At 44.2% G+C, this 20,846-nt stretch overlaps 1 protein-coding gene across 1 annotated transcript; it reads right to left on the bottom strand.

The window, feature by feature from the left end:
• Positions 1-19,508: 19,508 nt before the first annotated feature.
• LOC120931011 (olfactory receptor 1468-like) lies at positions 19,509-20,614 on the bottom strand. Its single transcript, XM_040342137.1, has one exon. The coding sequence runs from the start codon at positions 20,488-20,490 to the stop codon at positions 19,519-19,521; it is 972 nt and encodes a 323-aa protein (XP_040198071.1). The 5' UTR covers positions 20,491-20,614; the 3' UTR covers positions 19,509-19,518.
• Between the last annotated feature and the right edge of the window lie 232 nt (positions 20,615-20,846).

The raw sequence follows: 20,846 nt of genomic DNA, 5'->3' as shown, positions 1-20,846 counted from the left end.
CTCCACCTTCCATTTGAGGATGCTCCACAAATGCTCAATAGGGTTTAGGTCTGGAAACATGGTTGGCCGGTCCATCACCTTTACCCTCAGCTTCTCTAGCAAGGCAGTGATCGTCTTGGGGGTGTGTTTGGGGTCTTTATCATGTTGGAATACTGCCCTGCGGCCCAGTCTCCGATGGGAGGGGATCATGCTCTGCTTCAGTACATGTTGGCATTCATGGTTCCCTCAATGAACTGTAGATCCCCAGTGTCAGCAGCACTTATGCAGCCCCAGACCATGACACTTCCACCACCATGCCTAACTGTAAGCAAGACACCCTTGTCTTTGTACTCTTTACCTGGTTGCCGCCACACACGTTTGACACCATCTGAACCAAATAAGTTTATCTTGGTCTCATCAGACCACAGCACATGGTTCCAGTAATCCATGTCCTTAGTCTGCTTGTCTTCAGCAAACTGTTTGTGGGCTTTCTTGTGCAATATCTTTAGAAGAGGATTGGGCCCAATTTGGATTTTTTTTTACTTATGGGGTGTACTCACTTTTGTTGCCAGCGGTTTATACATTAACCACTTGACCACTGGGCACTTAAACCCCCTTCCTGACCAGACCAATTTTCAGCTTTCAGTGCTCTCACAATTTGAATGACAATTACTCAGTCATACAACATTTTACCCATTTGAAATTTTTGTCCTTTTTTTCACACAAATAGAGCTTTCTTTTGGTGGTATTTGATCACCTCTGGGTTTTTTATTTTTTGCGCTATAAAAGAAAAAAGACTGAAAATTCTGTAAAAAAAAAAAAAAACTGTTTCTGTCATATTAGCGGGTTATTTCTCACACACAGCATATGCATACCACAAATTACACCACAAAACACATTCTGCTATTCCTCCCGAGTATGACGATGCCACATGTGTGCGACTTTTACACAGCGTGGCCACATACAGAGGCCCAACATGCAGGGAGCACCTTCACATGTGTGAGACTTTTACACAGTGTGGCCACATACAGAGGCCCAACATGCAGGGAGCACCATCAGGCGTTCTGGAGCACCCAGACCAATTCTGACATTTCTCTCCTACATGGAAAAATCATCATTTATTTGCTAGAAAATTACATAGAAACCCAAAACATTATATATGCTTTTTTAGCAAAGACCCTAGAGAATACAATGGCGGCTATTACAACTTTTTATCTCTCATGGTATTTTCGCAGACATTTTTTGAACGCGTGTTTTTAAAAAAAAAAAAAACTTTTTTGTGCTTAAAAAAAAAAAAAAACAGTAAAGTTAGCCCAATTTTTTTTCATAATGTGAAAGATGAAGTTACGCCGAGTAAATAGATACCCAACATGTCACACTTCAAAATTGCGCACACTCATGGAATGGCGCCAAACTTCGCTACTTAAAAATCCCCATAGGCGACGCTTTAATTACTTTTATTGGTTACATGTTTTTAGTTACAGAGGAGGTCTAGGGTTAAAATGATTGCTCTCGCTCTAACGTTCGCAGAGATACCTCACATGTGTGGTTTGAACACCGTTTTCATATGTGGGCCGTACTTACGTATGCGTTCGCTTCTGCATGCGAGCACACGGGGACAGGGGTGCTTAAAAAAAAAAAAAAAAACATTGTTCATTTTACTTTATTTACTTGATTTTGACACTTTTTTCCCCAAAAATACATGTTTTTATCACTTTTATTCCTATTATAAGGAATGTAAACATCCCTTGTAATAGGAATATAGCATGACAGGTCCTCTTTACAGTGAGATACGGGGTCAATAAGACCCCACATCTCACCTCTAGGCTGGGAAGACTGCAGAGTATCGCACAGGGTATTGGGGTATTGCAGAGTATCGCGCAGGGTATTGCAGAGTATTGGGGTATTGCAGATTATCGCGCAGGGTATTGCAGAGTATTGGGGTATTGCAGAGTATTGGGGTATTGCAGAGTATGGGGGTATTGCAGAGTATCGCGCAGGGTATTGCAGAGTATTGGGGTATTGCAGGGTATTGGGGTATTGCAGAGTATCGCACAGGGTATTGGGGTATTGCAGAGTATTGCGCAGGGTATTGCAGAGTATTGGGGTATTGCAGATTATCGCGCAGGGTATTGGGGGATTGCAGAGTATTGCACAGGGTATTGCAGAGTATTGGGGTATTGCAGAGTATTGCGCAGGGTATTGGGGTATTGCAGAGTATCGCGCAGAGTATTGGGGTATTGCAGAGTATTGCGCAGGGTATTGCAGAGTATTGGGGTATTGCAGAGTATTGCGCAGGGTATTGCAGAATATTGGGGTATTGCAGAGTATTGCGCAGGGTATTGCAGAGTATTGGGGTATTGCAGAGTATTGCGCAGGGTATTGCAGAGTATTGGGGTATTGCAGAGTATTGCGCAGGGTATTGCAGAATATTGGGGTATTGCAGAGTATTGCGCAGGGTATTGCAGATTATTGGGGTATTGCAGAGTATTGCGCAGGGTATTGCAGAGTATTGGGGTATTGCAGAGTATTGCGCAGGATATTGCAGAATATTGGGGTATTGCAGAGTATTGCGCAGGGTATTGCAGATTATTGGGGTATTGCAGAGTATTGTGCAGGGTATTGCAGATTATTGGGGTATTGCAGAGTATTGCGCAGGGTTTTGCAGATTATAGGGGTATTGCAGAGTATTGCGCAGGGTATTGCAGATTATTGGGGTATTGCAGAGTATTGCACAGGGATAGCTGAGCTGGGATGGATGGATGACTGGATCTGTGACTGCATTTGTCACAGATCCAGCCCTCACTGCTGCTGCTGACACCCGCTCCCCCCCTCTCCTCTCACACTGTACCGATCGGTACAGAGAGGAGAAGGAGGAACCGGCGTCATCAAATGACGCCGGTTTGTTTACAAGGGATCGCTCCGTCATTTGACGGAGCGATCACGTGGTAAACGGCCGCTATCAGCGGCAATTTACCGCGATCCGTGATGCGCCCGGTCTTCTAGACCCGGCGCTCACGGATGATTCCAGGGGGAGCGCGAGTGGAGGATTCTGGGAGGACGTCCCAGGGACGTCCTGTCACAGTTACTCGACCGCGCTGTAGCAGTAAAATGCCTATGGCGCGGTCGGCAAGTGGTTAATGACTGTGTGTTGAGTTATTTTGAGGGGACAAGCAAATTTTCACTGTTTTACAAGCTGTACACCAGATCACTATTACTGGGCTTAGGACAATATTTTAAACGTTTACCTTTACATCACTTTTTGTGCCTGCATGATAATCAACCTCCAGCTAACTGTGCACAGCTTCCAAAAAAATTCATGTCAGGGATTGCGCACTTTTAGGTAGATTCAGGTACATTGGATTAAAGTTATGGCGGCGTAGCTTAGCGTGTTTAGGCTACGCCGCCGTAAGTTAGCTAGGCTAGTAATGATTCTCAATATACTTGCCTGCTAATATACGGCGGCGTAGCCTAAAGTGGGCGGGCGTAAGGGCGCCTAATTCAAATGTGTTGGAGGGGGGTGTGTTTTATGGTAATGAGGCTTGACCTCACGTTTTTGAAGTTTTTTTTTTACTGCGCATGCGTCGGGCGACTACATTTCCCAGTGTGCATTGCGGCTAAGTACGCCGCATGGGCCTATTGATTTTGACGTGGACGTAAATGACGTAAATCCCGATTCATGGACGACTTACGCAAACGACGTAAAAAATTTGAATTTCGATGCGGAAACGGCGGCCATACTTGACATTACTATTCCACTAGGGCTGAGCTCTAACTTTATGTGGCCTATCTCTTACGTAAACGGCGTAATAGTACTGCGTCGGCCGGGCGTACGTTCGTGAATCGGCGTATCTCCTCATTTACATATTCTACGCCGACCGCAATGGAAGCGCCACCTAGCGGCCATCCAAAATATTGCAATCTAAGATAGGACGGCGCAAGCCGTCCTATCTTAGATATGTTTAAGCGTATCTCTGATTGAGAATACACTTAAACATAAGTCGGCGCAGATTCTGAGTTAGGTCGGCTTATCTACTGATAAGCCGGCCTAACTCTTTCTGAATCTACCTATTTAAGCATAATTTCTGCACAATGTATTTCATTCTTCAGGGCTATATGTCCCATCATGCCTAACACTTGCACCCAAGCGTGACCATCATTTGCCATCTGAGGAGCTTGCGTACACTGGCAAGACCAAAGAGGGAACTCAATGTAGACCCATCTCAGCTCCTCCTACAAGGAAGGACAATGGCTAGAGAAGGGCATAGGGGCAGGTCTTCAGTGTTTTTTTTGCTCTTTCACTGCCTATATTTGTTGTCCTATTTTACTGTCTCTTAATTTCCAGAAGTACAATGGTTAACAACGGTGTTAATTTTGGCAACAAATTTTGATTTTGTTTTAGTCCATTTTAGTTTTAGTCCCATTTTAGTCATCTGCAATTGTTTTTGTTTTAGTCAAGTAAAATGTCCTACAGTTTAGTCGACTAAAATCGAATGGGTGTAGTTAAGTTGTAATGCATTATTTAAGCATTTCTCTACATATTCCAAACTCATTTTATACTGCTGGAGTGAAAAACCATATATGTTATTATTTATGGTATTAAGGTTTGCACATGCACTACAGAGACACATTTAGTCATTATATAAGGTCTTTAAGGTAAACCAAGTTTCATTACATGAATATTGATTTTTTGACAGAAGTGGAAGCCTTCATACTTTTTTTATGTAGCGCTCACCCCCGAAGGAGCCGCTGATTGTTGTTGGGATCGGCGTACTAAGTTACCTCAGTGTTGTCTAGGGGTGTAATAGAGTAGTGAGCGAATGTCCAGTACATGAAGAAGGGTTTTCAAATGCTTTATTTCAGGCCCAACATAGCCAACATCAACATGCAGTAGGAAGGAAAGGTTGATGAAGCGATAGAGAACTTGCGGTATCAGGCCTGGATATAGAAAGAGCAATCCTGCTCTCAGCTGCACAATAATGATAGGCCTATTACTTAAATGAGCTAAATGGACGAGTTGAGCGAATCCTCCCAGTAAATTGAAAGTAGGTCACCGGATGACAGCAAGAGTACCTGTCAGCAATCCGGTCACCAGATCCCCGATGGTTCGTTCAAGCTCTGTTGGACAACCTGCCTCCTGGTTCTCCTCAAGCCGACCCCCCAATCGAGTGGCACCCAGCCTGGGATCTTCTCAGTAATTTGGGGGACCCAGTAAGTCACTGGGGCCCCTCTCAGCAATTTGGAGCTCCATGTAGCATACGACCCCGGCCTGGAAGGACATCACCGGGGTCCGTTGAATGCGCGCACCCTGAAGGTGGATGCCGCACCTGGAACCCGCGGGAAGAACCAAGATGGCGTCTGTCACAGATATACCCCTTCCCAGCATGCCCCACGAGGGAGAACTCCTCTAATTGGCTGCTGGGGAAGAGTTGCCCTGCCAGAACCCCTCTAGCGCCATCTGTCACCCAGGGGTGGAAACAACACCCCTGGAGCGCAGACTGACCCACAGGACAGTTCTGAAATTACAGCAGACCATAATTTAACAAATTGTGAATGGGAGCAAAATAACTCTCCCATTCCCCACTAACTTTAGTGTAGTGCCCATACTGAAAGTAAGGGGATGCTACACTTACAAAAGGGCTCCAGAACTGGACACATTATTCTAAATGAGGTCTCACTATACATCCTTCCTCCTGCTGTTGATCCCTCTAGTGATATAAACATCTATATAGAGGAATCAGGACCTCCTTCCTCCAGCTGGTGATCCCTCTAGTGATATAAAGATCTATATAGAGGAATTTAGGACCTCCTTCCTCTTAATGGTGATCCCTCTTGTGATATAAAGATCTATATAGAGGAATCAGGACCTCCTTCCTCCTGCTGGTGACCCCTCTAGATCTATATAGAGGAATCAGGACCTCCTTCCCCCAGCTGGTGATCCTTCTAGTGATAACTAAGGATGAACCAAACCCCCCCCCCCCCCCCCCCCGGTTCGGTTCACACCAGAACTTGTGAACAGGCACAAAATTTGTTAGAACACACGAACACCGTTTAAGTCTATGGGACACGAACATGAAAAACAGAAAGTGCTCATTTTAAAGGCTTATATGCATGTTATTGTCATAAATAGTGTTTGGGGACCCGGGTCCCGCCCCAGGGGACATGTATCAATGCAAAAAAATATTTTAAAACTGCAGTTTTTTCAGGAGCAGTGATTTTAATAATGCTTAAAGTGAAACAATAAAATTGAAATATTCCTTTAAATATCGTGCCTGGGGTGTCTATAGTATGCCTGTAAATGGCACATTTTCCCTGTGTTTAGAACAGTCCTGCAACAAAATTACATTTCTAAAAGGAAAAAAAGTCAAACTGATCATGGCTGTAATGAATTGTCTGGTCTCGACAATACATACAAAACGGCATGGGTTCCCCTTCCCCAGTCCATTACCTGGCTCTTTGGGTCTGGGCAGGAAGGGTAACCCCGAACCAAAATAAAAAAAATTGCGTGGGGGTCCCCCCAAATTCCATACCAGGCCCTTCAGGTCTGGTATGGATATTAACCACTTGCTTACTGGGCACATATACCCCCTTTCTGCCCAGGCGAAATTTCAGCTTTCGGCACTGTCATGCTTTAAAATACAATTGCGCAGTCGTGCAACGTGGCTCCCAAACAAAATTGACGTCCTTTTTTTCTCATAAATAGAGCTTTCTTTTGGTGGTATTTGATCACCTGTGCAGTTTTTATTTTTTGCGCTATAAACAAAAATAGAGCGACAATTTTGAAAATAAAAACAATATTTTTTACTTTTTGCTATAATAAATATCCCATTTAAAAAAAAAAAATATATATATTTTTTTCAGTTTAGTCCGATACGGATTCTTCTACATATTTTTGGTAAAAAAATCGCAATAAGCGTATAGTGATTGGTTTGCGCAAACGTTATAACGCCTACAAAATAGGGGATAGGATTATTACTTTTTTTTTTACTAGTAATGGCGGTGATCTGCGATTTTTGACATGACTACGATATTACGACGGACACATAGGACACTTTTGACTTATTTTTGGGACCATTCACATTTATACAGCGAACAGTGCTATAAAAATGCACTGATTACTGTATAAATGTGACTGGCAGGGAAGGGGTTAACACTAGGGGGTGATCAAGGGGTTAAATATGTTCCCTACTAGGTGATTCTTACTGTGGGGGGAATGAACTGACTGGGGGAGGTGGCCGATGGTTGTTCCTATGTACAAGGGACATACCATTGGTCTCCTCTCCCTAACAGAACGTGGATCTCTGTGTTTACACACAGAGATCCACGTCCCTGTCTCTGTGACTGCCGATCGCGGGTGCCTGGTGAACATCGCGACTGCCAGGCACGCGCATCGGCTCTTGTGTGACGTGGCGGCCAGAGGCCAAATATTGACGGCCTCCCGGCAGATTAGAGCCACCTTGCGGCCGTAAATAATCGGCCGCCGGAAGGTTAGTGGTAAAGGGGAACCCCGCGCCAATTTTTTTTTTAATGGCATAGAGGGTCCCCCTTAAAATCCAGACCCTTATCTGAGCATGCAACCTGGCAGGCCGCAGGCAAACAGGGGGGACGAGAGAGCGTCCCCCCCTCCTGAATCGTACCAGGCCACATGCCCTCAACATGGAGTGGATGTGCACTGATGAGTGTTGCATTGATACATGTCCCCGGGGGGCAGGACCCAGGTCCCCAAACACTTTTTATGACAATACCATGCATATAAGCCTTTAAAATTAGCACTTTTGATTTTTCACGTTAATCACCCATATACTTTTAAACGGTGTTCTGCGGCTTTCGAATTTGTTCGCTAATATTCACTATTCAGCGAACACCCGATGTTCGAGTCGAACTTACGTTAGGGCTCATCGCTAGATCTATATAGAGGAAACAGGACCTCCTTTCTCCTGCTGGTGACCCCTCTCACCACTTTGGCTCTGAATAAGAGGGTCCTCTCTTGTAACATGTAAGTCAGTTGCGATGCCATTTGGTCCCCCCCCCACTATCTGGTCCAGGTTGCAGGTGTCTAGAGGCACGGTTCCATTTGCTGATGTACTGATAAGCCTATTTTATCATGTTAGTTTGTGAGTATGACTATTGCTGTTGTAGCTTTTTAATAAAAATGTATCTTTGGTAATGCACAAGGTTGGTGCGCCCTCCTTTTCTCCTTATATATTTTAGACCCCTCTAGTGATGCATCCTAGAATTTTATTGCATTTCCCACTGCCTGACCACACTCATTTTGCAATAATTTGAAATAAGTACCCCCAAATCTTTTTCCTCTGTAGTGCTGGCTAATACTGTACCCCCAACATTGTACTCTCTCAGGGGATTATTTTTTCCTAGGTGCATTAGTTTACATTTAGGAATATTGAACTGCAGTTTCCACAGCTTTGACCAATCTTAAAGCAATGTCAAATCATGTTCCATGTTACAGACACCTCCATCAACCCTATATTTAAATATGAGATGTATTAAATTGGTACTTTGACCTGCCGAGAAGGTTATACCCAAATCCTGTTCCCATTTTCGTAAAAAAAGGCAACTGGTAATTTTCCATTGGTTTGACCAATAATGCATACATCTGAGGCCCCGTACAGACGACCGAACATGTCTGCTGAAACAGGTCCGCGGACCAGTTTCAGCAGACATGTTCAGTCGTCTGTACAGCCGAGCGGACAGGATTCCAGCGTACATTTGCCCACCGGGCCTTTTTCCAGCGGGCAAATATTTCCAAACTTGTTTAGAAACAGCCCGCTGGAATCCTGTCCGTCGGACATGTTCGGTCGTCTGTACAGACCTACCGTACATGTCCGAGCGGCCGACATCCCTCGCATGCGTCGAATGACTTCGACGCATGCGTGGAAGCATTGAACTGGCAGGGCCGGGTCGCCGCATATCGAGTACGTGCGGATTTCTGTATGATGGTGTGTACAGCCATTATACAGAAATCCCCGGGCAGACATGTACGCTGAAAACGGTTTCATCGTACATGTTTGCCCGTGTGTACAAGGCATTAGAGAGCGTATGCAAAAGTAGTCCTTTTTCTGTAAATACTTCTCAAATGGCAGCAGGCTGTGGTTTCAGGAGGATTCAGGAGGACCCATAGTATGTAGGAAATGTCTCAATTGTATCACCTGCCAAAAGTCTAATTGAAAAAAAACATTTCTGTCTGTCAGTTCCTGAACTGTAGGCCAACATCCTGCTCTTAAAAAAATGCGAGGCCTGATAGAATCCCTGCTTTATCAATATGTCAAAGGATCCTTTCAATAGACCTACAATGAATTGTGGGTTCCCCAGGACAGGGACCAGGGGTGAATCCCTTAAGGATAGCTTACCTTGGCAAAAAGATTATTGCATATGCGTAATGTTGGTCATATGGTTGGGTGTGACTTGGTCATGGATGGGAGATCACTGAGGCACAATTGGGGCCCTCTACAGTCACTCCATACTCTGTGCTTGTTCTAATCTTGCCCAGATTTTTAAATCCCCATGTCAGCACCAGTCGATCATTCGACTTACTAGGGCTACCTGATAATATTTGTACATATCGAGGATTGCTAGCCCCCCGTATTGTTTTGACAATGTCAAGAGTGTCCTAATCCTTGGGTGTCTATGTGCCCAAATACATTTTGTGAATAGTGTGTGGATATTTCTAAATAATATCCTGTTGATAACAATGGGTATAGCTTGAAAAAGATGTAAGAACTTTGGTAAGATGTTCATTTTTATTATATTGCTCCTTCCAAACCAAGAATTAAGTCCCTTATGCCATCCTTCCAGCAGATCTCACACCATACATAATAATGGCAAAAAGTTAAGCACATATATACGTGATGGGTCTGCAGGAATGGAGGTCCCCAAATACCTTAGGGACTAGTCCATCCATTTAAATTTGTGGTTTAACTTCATTAATTTTACAGTTTCACTCGGAACCGCTACCACCAAAGCTTCAGATTTAGAAAAATGTATTTTAAAGAAAGATAATGCACTGTATAGCTCTATTCCCCTGAAGAGATTCGGGAGAGAAATCATTGGATTGGTCATTGAGTAAAGCATAACACCTGCATATGCTGACACTTTGTATTGTGTTCCTTCCACTATTATCCTCTAAATATACACATTCAGCCGGACTCTACACAGAAATCGCTCGAGAGACAGGGCAAACAATAAAGAAGACAGTGGGCATCCCTGCCTTGTCCCATTTGTGATCGCGAAGGAAGGAGATGAAGCTCTGTTTACATTGACTTGGGCTGTAGACCCATTATAAATACTTGCGATCCATTTGAGCATTTTTTCTCCTAATCCTATATGCCCTAGAACAGCAAACATGAACCCCCAGCCAACCCGATCAAAAGCCTTCTCTGCGTCAGATCCAAGGAACACACATGGGATCTTGGTTCGAGTTGGCTATATACACCAAATTCAAGGCTTTGATAGTATTGTCTCTGGCTTCTCTTGTCTGGACAAACCCCACTTGGTCCTGATGGATCAAGGTTGGCAGTTGTTGTTGTAACCTTAAATCTATGATCTTACTGAAAATTTTCAGGTCAACATTTAATAAAGATATTGGCCTAAAAATTCCACATTGCTTAGGATATTTGCCTTCTTTTGGTATCACTGAAATCATGGCTCTAAATGGAAGGTAGTTGTATCTCCCAGTCCATTCAGTATCTTAACTAGATACGCCCCCCCAAAATGGATAATAGGAGCTTATAGTACAGAACTGTGAAACCATCTGGCCCTGGTGCCTTTCCCCTTTTTGCTGTTCTTATTACAGTTTGAAGTTCTTCTAGTGTAATTGGTGATTCCAACTCCTCCTGTGTGATAGTTTTCAGACTCAGCATTCCACATGATGCCAAATAATCCCTCATCACTGATTGGTCTGGTACGTCCAAATTCAAATTACAAGGTGAGGAGTAGAAATCACCAAACACCTCAGCGATTTGTTTAGGTACCGTATTTATCGGCGTATAATGCGCACTTTTTTCCCCTTAAAATCAGGGGGAAATCGTGGGTGAGTGTTATACGCCGATACCCGCTGTTTCTCTGCTTGCCGCAGCCTAGAGCCGAGCCGAGTGTACTGCGCACTCGGCTAGGCTCGGCCACACTCGGCTCCGCCCGCCGCAGCCTAGGGCTAAGCCGAGCCGAGTGTACTGCACACTCGGCTCCGCCCGCAGCCACGCCAGAAGAGCCGAGAGAAGCCGAGACAAGCCGAGAGGAGCCGAACACACAGGAAATCTGGCTCCTCTCGGCGCCAAATCCAAAAACGAACACCGGACATGGACGGAGACGGACACCGGGATGGAGGCCGCAGACGGACACGCTGGACGGAGACGGACACGATGGATACGCTGGACGGAGATGGACACCGGGATGAAGGCCGCAGACAGACACCTCCAAAGCCGCAGACGGACCCCGGGCAAGGCCGCAGACAGATGCCGGACAAGGCCGCTGATGGATGCAGGGCAAAAATGTAAGTTTTCTTTTTTTTTTTTTTTTTACCTCTCTATACTTGGGGTGCGCATAATACGCCGGGGCGCGCTATACCCCGATAAATACGGTAATTTAATTTCTTCTCCCTTGGTACAGTATTTAAAATTTAAGGAACTCCATACTATTTTATATACATTTCCTTTCTTTAATTTTGCAAACCTCTAAAAATATTTTTAGTTTAAAAAAAAAAATTTTCTTTTTTTTAGTCAGGTGATTATAATTTATTTTATATTAACATGCCATATAGGGCACTGCACCATTTTGTTTGGAGTTCTATAACTGTACTATTCTGTAGCACAGGGGTCTCAAACTGGTGGCCCTCCAGCTGTTGCAAAACTACAAGTCCCATGAGGCATTTCAAGGCTGACAGTTACAAGAATGACTCCCACAGGCAGAGGCATGATGGGACTTGTATTTTCATAAGTGCCACGGGAGTAGAGTCTTGTGTGTTTTTCAAAATTTTCTCTATCCCTAAAAAGCCCACCATCAAAAGATTTATTGAATACAGGTCCATTGCCCTAAAGTTAGTAATCATAAAGTCCTTTGAGAGACTAGTGTTAAGCCACCTGAAGGACATCATAGACCTCCTAATAGACCCTGTATAGTTCACCTATAGAATAAACAGGTCAATGTAATGCAGCCCGACCTGTCCCATGTAATGCAGCCTGACATGTCCCATGTAATGCAGCCTTACCTGTGCCTGGCGAGGACGTCATCACATCTGCCTGTCACTCAGATAGAAGACAGAGCAGCCCAAGCAGCTGCGATGGTCGTACTCCATTCGGCCACTCGGGCTGCTCTGTCTTTTGTGAGTGACAGGCTCAGCCGGGAGATTGCCCAGTACTCACGGGAGGGGGCCGGCCTGGTATTGTGACATGGCAGCAGGGGTGGCGGTGACAGGGGTGGGGGCCTGGTCAGTTATAAGAATGACTCCCACAGGCAGAAGCATGATGGGACTTGTATTTTCATAGGTGCCACGGGAGTAGAGTCTTGTGTGTTTTTCACAATTGTCTTTTGGGGTCTTCAAACTCTTCCTGAAGCTTAACAAATTGGTGGTGTTTTTTAGAACCAATGGTGAATCATTCTATACCTTACCCCCCTGCACCGAAAAAGCATGTCCTCCTCAGTTTCCTCACCCTAGGGACAATGACATTTGTTTGTCCTGCTGAACGTAGTGCTCTACTAGGAGCATATCATGTGAATTTTTTCCGGAGGTACTCTGGTCCACCTCCATTGACTATCCGATGCATAAAACAGCCAATCTTAAACAGAACCCGCTCACGGACAGGCAACCAATGCAAGGTATTCAAAATTGGGGTGATATGTTCTCTCCTACCAAAACCCGTAAGTAACCTTGCTGCTTAAAGTGAAACAATAAAAATTAAATATTCTTGTGTGTTTTTCAAAAATTTCTCTATCCCTAAAAAGCCCACCATCAAAAGATTTATTGAATACAGGTCCATTGCCCTAAAGTTAGTAATCATAAAGTCCTTTGAGAGACTAGTGTTAAGCCACCTAAAGGGAATCATAGACTTCCTAATAGACCCTGTATAGTTCACCTATAAAGTGAAACAATAAAAATTAAATATTCCTTTAAATTTCATGCCTGGGGGGTGTCTATAGTATGCCTGTAAAGTGGCACATTTTTCCCATGTTTAGAACAGTCCCGCAGCAAAATGACATTTTTAAAGGAAAAAAAGCAATTTAAAACTGATTGCCGCTGTAATGAATTGTCGGGTCTCGGCAATACAGATACAACTCATTGAAAAAAATGGCATGAGTTCCCCCCCAGTCCATTACCAGTTCCCTAAGGCCCCGTACACACGAGAGGATCTATCCGCTGGAATTTATCCGTGGACCGGTTTCAGCGGATAGATCCGCTGGTGTGTACGACCCAGCGGATATTTATCAGGGCGATGGATTTCCAGCGGATCAAAATTTCTTAACATGCTAAGAAATCGATCCGCTGGAATCCAGTCCAGCGGATTGATCCGCTGGTCTGTACAGACTCAGCGGATCGATCCGTCCGATTCCCTCCCTCGCATGCGTTGTAATGATGCGACGCATGCGTGGAAGTCCTTATATTTCAGCGTCGCGCACGTCGCCGCGTCATCATCGCGGCGACGGCGCGACACGTCACCGCGGAGGGAATTCCGCGGGGATTTTGATCTGATGGATAGTACAACCATCAGATCAAAATCCCCCAGAGGATTTATCCGCGGAAACGGTCCGGAGGATCATTTCCGCGGATAAATCCTCTCGTGTGTACTAGGCCTAAGGGGAACCCCAGACCCCCAAAAAAAGACATGGGGGTCCCCCAGGCCCTATATACTCTGAACAGCAGTATATATACTATACGGAAAAAAGGTTGCCGCTCCAATGCCCCAACTCTCCGTCCACATACTACACCCACCCTCCGTCCACATACTACTATGCTACAGACCACCCGGACCAAAGACGCATCTCCTCACACCCTTCACCGAATTCTTCTCGACGTACACCCTGAAAACCAAAAACCTGCTGTTACTTGGGGATTTCAACCTCTGGGCTAACTCAACCCAGGATCCCATCGCTACAGCCTGCATCGACCAACTCAAAGAACTTGGTCTGCAGCAACTGATAAAGACGTCAACACATGTGTCAGGTCACATTTTGGACCTCATCTTCAAACAAAACATGAATATCAACACTCTGGACAACAGAACTTTACCTTGGATGGACCACCACGCCATCAAATTTATATTAACCATCGACACCATCCTTCAAAAACCCAGGCTCCCAACAACAATACACTGGACAAGATCGCAGAAGAAACTACACTCTGAGCTCTTCAAAACCACACTAGCGACCAAAATAGAAGTACCAAATCTGAACCACTCAACGGATCAAACACTCAACGCCTTAAACAAAGCATTACTGCAAACAGCCGACACAGTCGCTCCAAAACGCAGAGCTCTCAGCCCGAAAAACAACTCGGGCTGGTTTAACGACACTCTCACTCTACTGAAACAGGATCGCAGAAGAGCTGAAGGAGCCTGGAGGAGGAACCCATCAATAGAAACCCACACAAAGTACAAAACCCTCACCAAGATTTACCACAAAGCGATCTTTAAAGCCAAAAAAGAACACTTCGCAAACACCATCTCAAAAGCCCTAAACCGTCCACGGGAACTTTTTAAACTAGTCGCTAAGACTATGAACCCCTCCTGCTTGGAGCCCCCTGCAAGTGAGACACAAGAATTCTGTAATGAATTATCTGACCTTTTTATCGACAAAATCGAAAAGATTCGGACTACAGTACAACAGAAAAAAAAACATTAACCCCACTCAGACACAGCAAGAAGAAGCAATCAACATAAATAGTCCACGATTGACGAATTTCGAGCTGGTCCCAATTACCATCGATACCACAAAAAACATCATCGGAAGCCTTCGAGACAACACATCACCAAACTACATCATCCCTACAAAACTCTTGAAAGAATGCACGGACATCCTGGCACCCATCATAACGCACATCATAAACCAATCGTTCAGGGAAGGGAGTGTTCCGAGCACCCTCAAGCAAGGCATAATAAAACCCCTCCTAAAGAAACCCAACCTCGATCCCAAAGACCCAAACCATCGCAGACCGGTAACAAGCCTGAACACCATCTCCAAGATCATGGAGAAAGCAGTAGTACAACAGCTTCAGTCCCATCTGGACGACCACAAACTCCTAGATCCCCTACAATCAGGTTTTCGCCCAGGCCATGGCACAGAAACGGCTCTCCTCAAGATATGGGACGACGCTCTCGAAGCAGCAGATGACGGAGAATCCTGTCTCCTAGTGCTGCTGGACCTTAGTGCAGCCTTCGACACGGTAGACCACAACATATTGCTCACGCGACTCAAAGAAGTAGCAGGAGTCTCTGACTCGGCCCTACCGTGGTTTGCATCTTTCCTAGAAAATCGCACTCAGACCGTGAAACTTGGAGGTTTTACATCAGAAACACGGACCATTACATGCGGAGTTCCTCAAGGATCACCCCTCTCACCTGTACTCTTCAACATCTACATCCGCCCGCTCCTCAAAATCATCAGCAAACAGGACCTGCGCTACCACTCCTATGCGGATGACACGCAGCTGTACCTTCGAATCACCAACAAAAAAGACCAATTTCATGAACTAGGAAAGTGCCTTACACTGATCGACAATTGGATGACTGAAAGCTCCCTCAAACTCAACGGATCCAAAACAGAGCTACTCACCCTTCACGCAAATAGGAAATCCATTTCCAGGACCACATGGACACCACCCACCATCCTCGGACAAACCATCGCGCCAAGCAATAAAGTCAAAAGTCTCGGAGTCATCTTTGACGCAGACATGACGATGGATGCACAAATAGGATCAGTCGCCAGCGGCTCTCATCATCTGCTCCGCATGCTACGTAGACTCATCCCCTTCATCCCGGAAGAGGACACAGCAGTAGTGGTTGGAACAATCATCAACTCACGACTCGACTACGCAAATTCCCTCTACTTAGGACTACCGAAATACCAGATTACACGTCTACAAGTCGTTCAGAACACGGCAGCCAGACTGGTAACTGGTAAAAAGCCGTGGGAACCAATCTCCCCGGCCTTGAGGTCCCTCCACTGGCTGCCCGTACAGGACCGCCTCACCCACAAATGTATACAGGGTAAAGCTCCTCAATACTTAAGCGAGAAAATAAAACCCTACGTCACCCAGCGCGTGCTCCGATCAACCAACCAAAACCTTCTCCAAATCCCCAAATCTCGCTACAAATCTAAGGGAGAACGTAGATTCTCGGTCCAAGGACCACGGCTCTGGAATGCTCTACCCACGACTATCCGCTTGGAAGAAAACCATCGGGTTTTTAGGAAAAAAATGAAGACCCACCTCTTCTGAAGACCTGTACAACTCTGGATGCCAGCGCCTTGAGGCGATTAAGTTCGCATTTGTTTGCGCTATATAAGTTTCTCACTCACTCACTCACTCACTCACTCACTCACCCTGATTGAACTCACAGGTGCTAGCTCTGCACAAGCTTTAAACGCATTAGCTGTTTTCTCCTGTTTTTCTTACACATGAATTGATTGTATTGGATTTTACTTTTATCTTATCAATAAAGATGTCGTCTACGGTGTGCGGCCGCCCAGGATTTTTTCTTCTATATATACTATACAGCCTGCCCTATATACACTGCAGAAAACTGAGCCTTAGGTTTTGGTGGTACCAGAACACTGTAACCCCTCACATATACTCTTGTTGAGCGCAGGAACGGGCCCTGCTGTGAAAAATTACATCAAAAATTGTAATTACATGACTCTGTTAAACGGGGCAGAAAAATTGTGCCTTTGGTGGTGGTGGTAGCGCCACAACACTATAAACTCTCACAGTTACTCTTCATTAGACATGTGCATTCGTTTTCGTTAGAATGCATTTTCGTCCGAAAATCTGTTTTTTCTTTTTATCGTTTTAACAAACGATAACGAAAGTGCAAGAAACGAAAACCGAAAGATCTGACATAAAAAATGCTTTATTTTCGTTTTCGTTGTGGTAAAAATTTGATATAGAGAGATTCGACATTATAGGGAAAAGATTCGACATCATAGAGAAAAGATTCGACATTATAGAGAAAAGATTCGACACTATAGAAATAATAGATTCGACATTACAGAGAATAGATTTCAATTTATAAAAAAATAGATTCGACATTATAGAGAATAGATTCAACATTATTACTAGTCATATAACATTAGAATTCTTGTAGGCGGAATATTCAAACGGAAATGTACGATTCGATGTAAAGATTTGGCGTTCCGTCGAATATTTTTTTGACCATTAGACAGAAACCAACAAAGATTCGACGTTCCGGCGAATATTCTTTTGACCATTTGACAGAAATCAAGTATTATTGGATTTTCGGACGAAAGCTATTCCCCAACGAAAAACAAAATAAATCAAAACGATTTTCGGGAGTAACTAAATAAATGTATTTTCCAAACGAAAACGAAAAAACGAAATGAAATATTCCAGTCTGGACATGTCTACTCTTTATGGGCAAAGGAATGGGCCCTGGTGTGAAATATTAGATCAAGAATTGTAATTACATGCCCCTGTTAAACAGGGGCAGAAAAATTGTGCCTTTGGTGGTGGTGGTGGTTTTGGCACAACACTGTAACCCGTAACAGATACACTTGTTGAGCTCAGGAACAGGCCCTGCTGTGAAATAATAGATCAAACATTTTAATTGCATGCCCCTGCTAAACAAGGGCAGAAACAATTGGGCCTTTTGTGGTGCCAAAACACTATAACCCCTCACAGATAATCTTGTTGAGTGCAGGAATGGGCCCTGTTGTGAAATATTAGATCAAAAATTGTAATTACATGCCCCTGTTAAACAGGGGCAGACAAATTGGACCTTAGACAGTGGTGGTGGTGGTGCCTTAAACCAAAAATATTCTTAGAAGCTAGCATCTTCAAGATTGAGGAGGAATAGTATAGTCACTTAGCATAATAGGATAGTCACTCAGCATAGGCAGTCTTCAAGGGATCCCACATCCATAGAAAATTAGATTGGTTACATCAGCATCAGGTGCTTGGTAGCTGCTGATTCAAGTCTGATTTATTTTTATGAATGTGAGCCTATCAATGGAGTCTGTGGACAGGTGCACTCTGTGATCCATTACAAACCCTCCAGCAGCACTGAATGTACGTTCAGAAAGAACACTGAATGCAGGACAGGCCAGTAGCTCAATTGCCACCTTCTCCACCGCTCTTTCTCTGACTGAACGAAGCCTCAGCAACACATTGTCCAGCACCAGGAAATTGTAACATCCTAGGATCTGGAAATGCATTACACAAACTTTTCTTCAAGGCCTTCTGAAGATGTCTCATCCTCTGTTCCCTCTGCGAAGGCAGGATGAGTTCTACAACCTTACCCTTGTAACGTGGATCAAGAAGGGTTGCCAGCCAGTAATGATCCCTCTCATTGATACCACGAATCCTATGGTCCTTTCGCAGGCTTTGCAGAATCAGAGAGGCCATGCAGCGTAATTTTGCAGAGACATTCGAACACTGCCCGGCCGCCGTCTGAATGTGCATGTCACGGACTATCACGGAACAGGATGAGGGGGATCGTTACTCAGGTACACGGCAAAGTGATTCTGCAATGGGCACGGTGAGGTCTGGCAGCAATGGGCACAGTGAGGTCTGGCTGAAATGGGCACTGTGAGGTCTGGCTGAAATGGGTACAGTGAAGTCTGGCTGCAATGGGAACATTGAGGTCTGGCTGCAATGGCACGGTGAGGTCTGGCTGCAATGGGCACAGTGAGGTCTGGCTTCAATTGGGACACAGTGAGGTCTGGTTGCAATGGGCACGGTGAGGTCTGGCTGCAATGGGCACGGTGAGGTCTGGCAGCAATGTGCACAGTGAGGACTGGCTGCAATGGGCACAGTGAGGTCTGGCTGCAATGGGCACAGTGAGGTCTGGCTGCAATTGGCACAGTGAGGACTGGCTGCAATGGGCACGGTGAGGTCTAGCTGCAATGGGCACGGTGAGGTCTGGCTGCAATGGGCACAGTGAGGCGTGCAAATGGGCATTGCTGATCCTCTTTTCCACTTACAGTGGCTGTTGCATTCTCACCCTAGGCTTATACTCGAGTCAATACGTTTTCCCATTCTTTTGTGGTAAAATTAGGTGCCTCGGCTTATACTCGGGTCAGCTTATACTCGAGTATATACGGTAGCTATAAAAAGGTAATGTACATAGGTACGTTTGTTACAGACAGAACAAGCATTCCAAAGGACACATCAGAAGGGGAGGCTGGTGTTGGGAACAAGAGGAATATAATGGATTGCAGCTCCTGCCAGATGATATGTCGGGTGTTCTGGTCAAAGTTAAATGATAGAGGCCCATGATTTTGGGATATAGCTATAGAAGTTAAAAGAACCAGAAGGGTGAGAGTATATTTGTTAGATTACAGCTTGCATACCTTTAACATTTAATAATGATGTAAATGCATCTTTAAAAAGTTGTTGACAATTCTATCTATGACTTGTTTCAAATCCTTATTTCTCAGGCTGTATATAATTGGATTTATCATTGGCGTTGCCGTAGTGTACAGTAATGATATGAATTTAGTAATGTTCAATAATTGCCCTCTCCTAGGTATCAAATAAACAAAAATTAAGGTTCCATAAAACATGGAAACAACAATCAAGTGGGAGCTGCATGTTGAGAAAACCTTCTGTCTTCCTGTAATAGAGGGGATTTTAAAAATGGTGACTATAATATAAACATATGACACAATGATGAAAATAACTGGGGCGCAAGCAAAAACGACATTTATCAATGTTGATTCTAGTTGAACAATGGTTGTATCAGAGCAGGAAAGTTTTAGAATTGGGCCAAGATCACAGAAAAAATGATCAATAACATTAGGACTACAAAACTGTAGCTTCGATATCTCTATAGTATAAATCAATCCAGAAAGAAAGCTTAAAATCCAACTTGTTAGAATTGTTATCCAGCAAAATTGAGTACTCATTAATAAAGTATAATGCAATGGTTTACAGATGGCCACATATCTGTCATAAGACATCACCGTCAGCAGAAGACACTCTGAGGTTTCTGACACAGCAAAGAAATAAAACTGTATGATACAATTAGAAATTGACATGGTGGCAGAATCTTTCTCCAACATAGAATGAAGCATATATGGAAAAACATCAGTTGTCAATAAAATATCCATTACAGAGAGCTGAGAGAGGAAGAAGTACATGGGAGAATGGAGGGTTTTGCTGTAGGACACCAATGTGATGATCAGGAGATTCCCACATATTGTCACACAATACATCAGAAGAAATAAAAAGAATAAAACAAATGTTAGAGCTTGTGGAGTCTGAAACCCTAAGAGCTGGATCACTGTAATTATGGTCTTATTTTTCTCATCCATTTTCACAACATAGGACATTTTATTTATTTTTTTGTCCTTTCCGGCACTACAAGGGTTTGAGCTGAAATGTAATGGGGGGTGTAAGGAAAAAATGAGTTGGTGAACAAAAAAAGCAAACTAAGAAAGGGAAGACAGAAGGAATAACTACCGTATTTATCGGCGTATAACACGCACTCTAACTTTAAGAGGGAAGTTTCAGGAAAAAACGTTCCACAGCCCCCTGCGTATAACACGCAGGCACTGTTTACCCTCTATTTTCAGGGTAAAAAGGTGAGTGTTATACGCCAATAAATACAGTACAGTAATACTAAATAAATATAAAAAAATAAACAACCATTTTCAGCAGCATTAGCAATAAATGCAATCCAAAATTA

The sequence above is a fragment of the Rana temporaria genome, chromosome 3, assembly GCF_905171775.1.
Source record: "Rana temporaria chromosome 3, aRanTem1.1, whole genome shotgun sequence".
Classification (NCBI taxonomy): Eukaryota; Metazoa; Chordata; class Amphibia; order Anura; family Ranidae; genus Rana; species Rana temporaria.
This window is presented reverse-complemented; position numbering and strand designations above follow the sequence as displayed.

Coding starts and splice junctions, on each gene's coding strand:
- LOC120931011 (XM_040342137.1), bottom strand. CDS start 20,490: ATGTCCTATGTTGTGAAAATGGATGAGAAAAATAAGACCATAATTACA.